This window comes from Hydra vulgaris, chromosome 06 (genome assembly GCF_038396675.1).
Source record: "Hydra vulgaris chromosome 06, alternate assembly HydraT2T_AEP".
NCBI lineage: Eukaryota > Metazoa > Cnidaria > Hydrozoa > Anthoathecata > Hydridae > Hydra > Hydra vulgaris.
The window spans coordinates 60872501-60884441 of NC_088925.1; the positions used below are offsets into that span (position 1 = coordinate 60872501).

The 11941-nt window shown below is 27.4% G+C and overlaps 1 protein-coding gene across 1 annotated transcript in view; it reads left to right on the plus strand.

Moving 5' to 3' along the window:
• The window catches only part of LOC136082058 (uncharacterized), a 31243-nt gene extending 21249 nt beyond the window's left edge, over positions 1-9994 (plus strand). Inside the window, exon 2 of the mRNA XM_065800635.1 lies at positions 8370-9994. Within this exon, the coding sequence (XP_065656707.1) occupies positions 8399-9982 (1584 nt within the window). The 5' untranslated portion in view covers positions 8370-8398 and the 3' untranslated portion in view covers positions 9983-9994. The remainder of the gene's footprint in view (positions 1-8369) is intronic.
• The last annotated feature ends 1947 nt before the right edge of the window (positions 9995-11941 follow it).

The following is an 11941-nucleotide window of genomic DNA, read 5'->3' on the forward strand; positions in this document are numbered from 1 at the left end:
CAATTAATATACATTTTATGGCATTATCAAATGTACCCAATCAGCTATGCTATATTATAATTTAAAAAGTTGTTGTTGAAGCAATAATTTTATGTGTGTGGATACATAAGATCAACGTATCATATATATATATATATATATATATATATATATATATATATATATATATATATATATATATATATATATATATATATATATATATATACATATACATATATATATATTATATATATATATATATATATATATATATATATATATAGTATATATATATATATATATATATATATATATATATGTATATATATATATATATATATATAATATATATATGTGTATGTGTATATATATATATATCTAATATATATATATATATGTATATATATATATATATATATATATACTTAATTATTGTGTATATATTATATATATACTCATAGGTGTATATATATAATATATATAATAATTAAGGGGTTGAAAGATAAGTATGTTTATTTAATTTTTTAATTTACTTATGCTAACATTTAATTTTGTTCACATTTAATAAAAAACTCACAAACATTTTTTTTGTTCTATAAGATGTTCACACTGTGTCATAACATTTTCTTAAAGCGTGTTTACTATCTGAATGTTTACTTCAGTAGTCCAATATTTTGGAATAAACTGAACCCGATAATCATTTAGCAAACAAATCTTTGTAGTATACTACAGCCTTGGAAACAACTGGCAAGTTAATAAATCATTTATGTCAGTATTTTGACTAGATTTAAGCAATGTTTTCTACTAAAAATATAAAGTACCGCGCAAAGCATAACAATATTTTGGGTTAACCAAGATGGCGTGTAACTTTCAAAACTGACTTCATCGCGTTTTATATATAGTATATGCTACGACTTCATCTTTTTATTAAACCAAAATACTGAGCCGATGCTACAATGGCCAAATGTTGGCTCAACACGGTACGATATTTGCGAAAATCTGATTAGGAGATTTGAAATATTACGTCGAAATAAACATTAGCTAAATTTTGGCCCAATGGAATAAATTTGTCAATGATAAAACTTACGTTGGGCCAATGTAAACTTGCGATCTGGGCTGGAACACGCTTTTTTTTCCACTAGGCTGATGTCCAACTTTTAACTGCACCGGTTGATGAATAGCTTTTATCAATCTCTCGCTGGTATGTCGTTGAAAAACAAATGCTTTTGACCTTAAGGTATCAAATCGGAAATCCCTTTCTAACAACTTATTGAACGTATCTGAAAGAGTTGGTTTAAAAGACCCATAAAACTCTCCAAGTAAGAACATATTCTTACATTGAAGAATTTTCCTTTAGCAGCCATACTATTACATTCTCCAAACAACCAATAAATCTTCAAAAATTGAATTTGAAGTCAATTTATGACTATATACTAAAAGCAGAAATATCAGTAACAGAATTAAGACCAGTATATTGTTATATATTATAGGTAATATTGTAATCGATGCACTTTGAATAACAATAATTTTTAATAACGGGTTTTTAAATAACAAATCATTTTAATAACGGTTGCCAAAAGAGTATAAATTTTTTAATGTGGATCAAACACAAACAAAAACTGTTTAAAGTTTCAGAAAATTTAAACAAGTACTTAAAAGCTTTAAAAAAGGAGAGAAAAAAAATAATAATAATAAAATATTATTATGAAAAATAGTGTAAAGTTTATAAATTAAATTGTTTTATTTGCGACTCGCCAGGTCACAAATCTGCTAGGAGGATAATAAAAACAAAGTAAGAAAATTGTGTAAATAGATAAAAGTAACCTCAAAAGTCAATGTGAAACAATGTTGCAAACAAAATATAAAGATAAGTCCTAAAAGATACCTGATAAAAGTGACCATATTTTTTTTTATTTTTATTGAAGATAAATGTATACACCCACCATTCAAAAATTAAAGATAAATTCAGGCACCCTCCACTTAAAAATTGAAGATAAATATATGCACCCTCCATTTAAAAATTGAAGATAAATGTATGCACCCTCCATCCAAATATTGAAAATAAACAAATGCACCCTCCATTTAAAAATTAAAGATAAATGTATGCTTCCTCTATCCAAATATTGAAGATAAATATATGCACCCTCCATTTAAAAATTAAAGACAAATATATGCAACCTTTATTTAAAAATTGAAGATAAATGTGTGCACCCTCCATTCAAGATTTAAAAATTGAAGATAAATGTATGAACCCTCCATTTAAAAATTAAGGTCAATATATGCACCCTTCATTCAAAAATGGCAAAATTTTTATTGGCTGTTGTTCAACTACCCATATTGTTATCAATGAGAAAAAAAATTAATTTACATTGAAGAGAACTTTAAATCAGAGGAACATTATGATTTGATAGTTGATAATACAAAGTATAATAAGTTGTCATTGAAAAGAAACAACTTTACTAGAATAAGTTTATCTTGAAAATACTTCAATTATCTGCACAATTATCATAAATGTATTGAACTTTATATCTTTTAAAATATCAACTTCTTAAAGTGATCCCATGAAAGTTAAAAAAGCCTGTAATTAGAGAAAAGTATAAATGAAAAAAATTAAATCAACAAAAATAACCTTACAAAAATTCTCGCTATCGTGCCTAATTGAAAAGTCTTACTTAAAGTAAATGGATTTTTTCAGTAATGAGGGAAACAGATCATTTAAAATATTTTTTAAAATTCTTGAAGTGTAGCAAAAGAACTCACCCAAATTGAAATAGCCGAATGTTCTAAAACATTTTCACCCGCTGCTAGACTTCAATCTATGAGATTAATTACAAGTTTATCTGTGCATGAAAATCTTTTGTACTTTAAATGTATTCAAAGTGTGCACACCTACGTGTTCAACTAGAATGCAAAATTTATGTTTAACAAACACCTCGATATGAATAAATTAACAATGAACTGACTTAAAATTTGAATAAGTCGCTTTAAAACCATAAATAAAGTGGAAATAAATGAAACAATTTAATAAAATTCTTCTTATTATGATTTTTACTTATTCTTAATCTGACGCATACGTACATATAAGCAATTATATAGTTTTTCGTAAATCTGACGCATACGTAATTATAAATGTTTTTCGTAATTGAAACTTAAGGCTCCTAAACAAGCATCACAAAATGCGTTTTGTGATGCTAATTTGGTATGTTATGTTAAATGCTGATTTCAATGATCAAGAAAATTTTCACGCTCTTATTTTAATCTTTTACGTAATGGGCCAAGCATAGCATGGATATCTAAAAAGTAACCATATTGTAATTTGAAAGTGAATGTGCGGTAACATCTTCAACATGCCAAGTAGGCATTAAACATGAAGTAGGCATGTTACCCATTGCCCTATACCTAAGTTGCAGACATCGTCTCAGTTTTTTTAAAGTTAGAAAGTAAAAATCAAAAATAACAAAAATTCAAAATTGCCTCAACCGTAAATCCAATTTTTTCATTCGATTTAATTTACGGTGAATGACTTTAGTATTTTACATGTTTATCAAAATACAATAGTTATTGTAAAATAATTTCTTCTTTTTTTGGTTAGTTCTTTGATTTTATTTTTTTGTTAATCTTCATATAATATATAAGAAAGAAATAAAATACAAATTAGTATTACAACGAAAATAAATAATAAAGAATGCGGAGACTCAAAAAAGATCATTAGTTATTGTCGCAGAGAACCGCGAAAAAGATCTAGAAATAACAAAATATCTAAATAATAACAAAATACCAGAAAAATACTATATCATAAAAACATAAGATAAGCATTCAATAAACTATTATATGTTATATGATATATGTATTAAAAATTCATTTAACATAAAAATTTTAAAAATATGAAATGCGTCTTCGATAAATTTAAAGTTTTCTTTTAGTTTTACTTTTTGAAGAAACGGTAGTTCCATTCGAAGGAAAAATCAAAGTTTTTCAAAACGATTCTGTTACATAAAAAGCTCCTCAAAATAAAATACTTGAATTTCCGAAGTTTTTTAAGTCGTATGTACTATTATCTTTTAAGGTATATAGGTTATGAAAAGAAATAGGAGGTAAGTTAGTTTTACATATGTATATAAAAGAAAGTATATTAAAAACACTCAGTTAATAAATATGAGTGATTTTATTTCAAATAAGAAAGGCTTGACATGAGCAAATCTATCTTTAAAATTTATTAGACGAGCAACATGCTTTTGCTGAAGATAGAGTGAAAACAATTTAGATTTATTGATATAACCCCAGAAAGTGTTTGCATAATTTAAATGGCAATGAAAAAAGAGAAATATAGTTCTGTTAAAATGTGTTTATTCAAAGTATACTTGCTTTATACATTATTCCTATACTTTTAGCAATTTTTTTGCACAAAAATTCTATGCAATATTTTCTCATCAATGCAATATGTTTTCATTAACACAGCCACCTAAAAAGTATGTATTTCTCTTTTTATTTACATTAGATCTATAAAAAAAAATGGACATTTCAATAGGCAATAATTACTTTTTCAAAAGGTGAATGAAAAAGTTTACACTTTGTTAAATCAACATTAAGCAACAACTAATTCATTTTAAATTAGTCACAAATTTTTAATAACTCCTTTTGCTTATTTGGAAAAAATCGTATTATGCATTTATAAAATAAAATGAAATTAGTATAATTAGCTAACATATAGTCATTAAATTAGTACCTTTAGGGAGACCATTAATGTAAATAAGAAAGAGAAAGGGTCTTAGTATAGACCACTGAGAGACTCCACAAGTTATTTCTAATAAATCGGGAGATGCATTTGAATATTATTTACTTTCAACGAGCTACCTACGGTTGGTTAAATAACTTTTGAGTAGCATTAACATAATCCCTTTAAATTCAAAGTACTTTAATTTTTTATGATAGAATTTTGTGATTAATTTTATCAAAAGCTTTTGATAAGTCAATGAAAACTGCTAACGAACATTATGATTTCTCAAAAGATTCAGCAATACTGCGGGTTATTTGACGTATTGCGTGTTAGATTTCATTCAAATTTTTTTTTTTTTTGAGCAATAATAAAAATTTCATAGAAAGTAATTTTAAAATACGTCTTTTATTTAAAAATGCATTAAAAAATTTTTTATCTTTTACTTTTTGCGAAAGCAAAAAATACCAATAAAACTCTACAATATCTTAAATTTTTTTCTTTTTATCTTAAAAACAATTATTAATTTTTAATTTTTAGTTTTTGCAAAATTTTAAGTTCGATGAAATTGTGTAAACTTTTTAGGAATTTGCTTGATCAGGGCCGACGACACGTTTTTTGAAATGGAGGGGCACAATAACCATTTTTAAAAAAATTCTTTATATCTAGTAACTTCTGCAAAAAAAAAAATGTCTTTTAGAAAGAAAATAGGCTTACGAGCAGGGCCGGCTTAACAGCGTGGCCAAGCACCACTTGGCTACAGGCGCCGCTCCATAGGGGCTCCGAAAAAATAGAAAATTCAAAATTCAAAAACAAAAAGAATTAAAATTAAATATAAATTAAAAAGAAAATAGTTTTTAGATTAAGATTTCAATTTTATAAAAAATTTTTTTAAAGAAAATTTTCCATAATTGTGGGAACTCTAAAAAACCAGTTTATTCAGTACTACTGGTATAATCCACATTAAACAAGTTTTTGCTTATGAACTCAATTCAATGCATTTTTTACTCTTTAAAAATTTAAGTGAACAAAAACAGGATATAAAAACAACATATTTTTTGGAAAGAAAAAATGATCAGGAGCTCAAAACCTAAAAAGAAAACAAGAAAAAGATGTTTCCCTGTCAAAGTATAAGGGAAGTTTGGAGTAGTATTTAAAAACTCGCTCAGAAGTTGTGTCAGTACCATCTATTAACTCCAAAAGTATTCAAAACATTCAGGTTAGAAAATCAAACATTTAACAATTCATCATATATTAAATTTGACTAGAATATCATTTAAAAATTTGAGTAATATTTAAAAATTTGATCAAAGTGTAAGCCATCAACTAGCCAAAATAATCTCAATTGCAATCATTCTCTAGCAAGTAACCAAATGGACGCCGTCATTGAGTCTTCAACATGCGCAGTTAAAACAGAAATCTCCGATAATTACTTGGATATTGGAAGCTGGCCTAAAAATACTGTGTCATTGACAGATCTTCTGGTCGAAATTGGTCCATTTCAAATAATGGATTTTGACTTTACTTTCACTAGTCAAGAAGGAAGAAAACGAAGATTTAATATAAATCATTATTTTCAGAAGCTACCAAATGGGGAAAAGTATAAACGTGAGTGGCTAGTTTATTCTAAAACAAAAGATGCTGTCTTTTGCTTCTGTTGCAAGCTCTTTTCTAAAAAGATTACAGAGGTTTCTGGTGAAGGCGTATCAAAATGGAAAAACTTAAATAACAGATTGAATGCTCACGAGGCAAGTTTAGATCATTTGAATTGTTATATGACCTGGCAACATCTTATTAAATGGTTTAAAGAATCATCTACAATTGATGCAGTTCAGCAGAGACAAATGGACGAAACTACAATACACTGGCGGCATGTCTTAGAGCGACTTTTTTCCATTATTAAATTTCATTGGTCCCAAAATGTAGCTTTGCGAGAGACTTCAGATAAATTTTATGATGACAATAATGGTTGTTTTGTGAAAATCGTGGAACTGCTTGCCAAGTTTGATCCTGTGATGAAAGAACTTATCAGGAGAATAAAAAGCAAAGAAATTTACAGTCATTACTCATTATTGTTGACTGTACTCCAGATATTTCCAATACTGAACAGATGACAATAATTCTGCGTTTTGTGTCAATACCACCCACTTCAGATGAAAAGGAAAGCTACGTTGATATAGGAGAGAATTTTTTAAGCTTTATTGACATTATTGATACTACAGGCGCTGGAATGGCTGATAAAATATTAAATTAATGAAACAGCCTGAGGAATATTTAAATATTCCTCAGGCTGATTCATTAATTTCTAACACTCTGGAGTATGTTAAAGATTATAGAACTGATGAACAACTTCAAAAGATGTTGTAAACTGCAAGAAAATTGTCTGTTGAGCTAGATATTGAGCCCAAATTTGAAAAAAAGCGTGGTCGTACCAAAAAAGAATGTTTGCTTATGAAAGTCAAGAAGAATCAATGACTAAAGAAGACAATTTTAAGATTAACTTCTTCAACAGCATTTTTTATCACGCTATTGGATCTTTGCAGGATCCAATAGATTCGAAATGCTTATGCAGCATAATAATCAGTTCAACTTTCTTTACAGTTTAAAAGCCAAGGACATTGCTAAAGATGAATTACTAAAAAGATCAATGGATTTAGAAAAATTATTATCTTGCAATGAGTTGAAAGATGTTTCTGGAACTGACTTGTTTGAAGAGATGAAATATTTGCGAAATCATTATATGGGAAACTACTCTCTGAGAAATATTTTAGACTTAATTTGTTCAAAAAATTTTAATGCTGCTTTGGGAAACTTATTTGTCTCTCTCAGAATACTTGTAACTCTTCCTTTATCTGTTGCAAGAGCAGAGAGAAGCTTTTCCAAGATGAAGTTAATCAAAACGTATATTCGCTCAACAATGACACAGGATAGTATAGATAGTCTGGCAATGTTATCAATAGAAAAAGCAATGGCAAAAGAATTGGACTTAAGAAGATATGATTAAATTATTTGCTAATGTAAAAGCAAAAAAGGTTTAGTTGTAAATAAATATTGAAAGTTTACCACAAATGTCCATAAAACGATTTTTTTTATATACAGGGAGGGGATAGCGAGGGGGGATGGGGTAAGCGCTAATTAAAAAATGGCAGTATCATCCCCGGTATCATCGGCGCTCTTAATAATTCAAAAAAGTACTTTTGTGTAATGTTTATAGTTTTATGTATTATTGTACTGTGATGAAAATAACGTTTTTTATAATTTTATGTTTGTTTTTCTGTGTTGATTATATTGACAAGTACTTATTTCTGTATTTTTCTTGCATTGCACTTTCTGTCACAAAGCTTTGTTTTGTTTCATTTATTCATTCTTTTTCATGGCACATCATCCATATATTCTTTATTATTGACAAACACTGTTTCAAGTCATGCTTATTGGATTATTAATGTTCCTCTGTTCATTCATTTTTTTTTTTTAAACTTAACCTTAATTTCTTTTGCTTTTCTACTTTTTGTTTATTTTAGTTTTTGTTTTATTTGTTTAACTAATTAAGGTGTCATTTTAATGTGTATTTAATTAAGGTGTCACTTCAATGATTAGTTTTTAATAATATGATTGACACCCAATCTGAATTATAACTAACTTGTTTTTTGTTGTTTTTTGTTGTTGTTTCAAGGTCAAATCAAGGGAAAAATCAAGGGAAACATGCATAAGAATAGCCACAAAGATTATGCAATCGGAAACAACACTGCAAAAGATATAGAAAATACTCAAAATAATGAAAAGATTTCAACTACATTGGACATATCGGGTGCTCTAGTATTAAACAAAAATTATTCCAAACCCAGCGTATCAGACAATAACACTGCTAACAATAATGGTAATGAAAATAAAAATCTTGAGTTGGCTCACAACAACACAAAAATTAAAGAATTAGTTCATCAAATTTATCTTTCTCTGAATAGGTATGGATATTTTAGCACATTGATTCCTCCACATAAAAATGTTACATGCCAAGCTTGCAATCAAGTCAACTTTGTAGTGGACCGTTATAAATGTTTGGTGTGCAACGAATATGATCTTTGCGGAGTGTGCTTTGAATCAAGAAAGATAACTGCGCCTCATCTTAAAGGTCATCCTATGGTTAGGTATAGTGGACCAAAAGAAATATTTGGCGATGAAATTGAGGTCGAAAATGTTACTCTTGAAATGTTTAAAAAAAAGTTTGATGGAGTGGAACACGAAACAACATGCAAAGGATGCAACTCTCATCCAATTTTTGGTTTGCGATTTAAATGTGACGAATGCAACGAATTCGATTTATGCTATAAATGTTTTGAAAAAAAAACTGAAATAAACGATCATAAGAAAGAACATTCTATATTAGTATGTTATAGCATTCGAAATGTGAACCCATCTGACATTGAACTCTTAGAACGTTTAGGTAACGGTGCATTTGGTACTGCACACAAAGCAAAAATAATTTCGAAAAAAAAAATCGTTGTTTGCAAAGTGTTGGAATGGCAATTACATCATCTTTTTTTAGGCTTAAACGTAAACAGTTTGTATAAGAGTTTCATTCGTGAAGTATTGGCGTATAACGAAATTAACAGCAATTATATTATCAAGACATATGGCAGTTGTATAGTGAACGATATTAAAAACACAAAATTTTACCTGCTTACTGAATATATGGAGAAAGGAAGCTTGGCTAATCTTTTGAAAAATGAACCAGATTTATCATACAGATGCCGACTGTCCATAGCGTGCAATATAGCATCTGGAATGAAAAGAATACACGAAAAACATTATATACACAGAGACATTCGACCCGACAACATTTTCGTAAACAAAAACTATGTAGCAAAAATTGGTGATATGGGAATTGCTAGACTTCAAGATAAGTTTCAAAATCACACCGTAATAGGACCAAACCGATACATGCCAGATGAGTTTCGCACTGGAAAATATGATGAAAAAGTTGATGTTTACACATTTGGGTTGACAATGTACCACCTAATTACTGGTCAAACGCATGTATTTAAAAATAATACGGTAGAGCTTAGCGAAGAACCTTTAATATTTGGTAAACTGATTCAAAAATGCTTAGAAAATATTCCGAATGACAGACCAACCGCATCAATGTTAGAAAGTATTCTGGAACTGCATTATAAAATTTTATATAGAGTTATTTCAGAAGGAACGGGGTATTTTTTTCTACCGAAAAAAGAACGTACTAAAATATGTATAAAAGTATGTAACTTGGTGTCTGAACTTATTTTTAACTAAATTTTGTATATATATGTGAATATATATATATATATATATATATATATATATATATATATATATATATATATATATATATATATATATATATATATATATATATATATATATATATATATATATATATATATATATATATATATATATATATATATATATATATATATATATATATATATATATATATATATATATATATATATACAAAGCCTTTTGTTTAAATTCGATCAGAAAACCTCTCAAAAAAATTTTTTAATGATAAAAACATTTTTACGTTTGAAATAAAATTAATTAGGAAATCAAATGATGGAAACTTTATTTAAAAACATTTTTTTTTAGTTTTAATATTTGACTTTTTTTGTAAAACCACTTGTTTTAAATTTTACCTAGTAGCGCACCTAGTCACATAAAAATTTTGAATAAAATATATTAACTGTTGCTTTTGGCTATTTAGAATAATTTTGTAATTTTAAGCACATCGAATCTGACTTTGTACTATTTAGAATATACTCGTAATTATTTTTTCAACTTTTTCTTTGACTTCACGTGTTTCGGTCGATTACCAAATGTCCCAGCTAGACTTATTACTTCCTTCCTGACAAACTGGATCTCTAAAATTTTCAGCATTTAAGTTTTTTTGATAAATGTGCATGTTAAAATTGTTTCCAGATGGAACTGGTAAGCTCCATTTTGTTGAATCTTGCGATTCATTTTACGTCATTTTCCAACATTTTCTAACTTTGTTAGAACTCCTAAAGTTTTAGCATTTGAGTAGTCCTAAAGAGCATGTCTGTTAAATTTGTTTCATGGGCAACGTGGGATGTGTCTTAACTTTTATTTTTCAAGTTTTTGATTTTTTCGTGTAGGTTTATTTGCCATCACCCTTTCAGAAATGCGCGGTAAAAATAAAAACTTTAACGTATTGCCTTTAACTTTTAAAAAAATACCTAAAAACTAAAATATAAGTTACTGGAACACCAAAGAGCGTATAAATTGGTTCTTTACTTACGGAGAAATCTGTTTCTTAAACAATGTACTAAAACAGGTGAAAAAAAGACTGGTAATAATGATAATGACCCATAGGATCATTATTATTATAATAATGATAATGACCCAAAGGGTTTTTAAAATAATTCAAAAATCACTCCTTTACCTTTTTTTTTTTTTTTGATTTGACTTAAATCTTTTTTTTCTCTAAATACAATAGAAAACAATACTTTTTAAATAACCATTTTAGAAACATTTAATCGTCATTTATAAACATTTTACGACAATCTTGTTTTACAACATTTATCAATAAAATTAAAAAAAAAAAATTAATAACGACAGGAGCAAGTAGAAGACCGAAGTCTTGTCATCAATCCCTGATAGTAAGCGTAAAATATTTTTAACAAAGTTCTCATTATATAAATTTACAAATACTCGTTATATAAACTAGTTGAAACATAATTACAACAACAATACTACAAACTGCAAAATTAATCAAATACATACAGTAAGAAATAGTACAAGACTTTTTTTTTCCATTTAAAAATACAAATATGTGTTTGTGTCTGTTAGTTCAAGTAATTTCTGTTTAACTATATTTTCAAAACAATTTATTGAAATTATACTTGTCATATTTTCATTAACAACTATGTTCCACAAACGAGGCCCTCTCTATGAAATTGAGTAATTAGATGTTTCAAGAGTTGACTTAGGTAAATTAAAACTATGGATAGAGCACCTAGTTATGTATTTATGAGTAATTTTTAGAAACCAGTTATTAAAGGATTTCGGAAGCATGTCATTTTGATATTTAAACATGAATAACAAGTTTTGGAACACGTTTAACTCATAGATATTAGGTAACGGCTTGGAGTAGGCGTATTTATGCACATTACATATTGTTCGACTGGCTTTTTTTTGCTTAATATATGTATTTTTTAATGCTGAAGGACAAGTACTTGCCCAAACAAT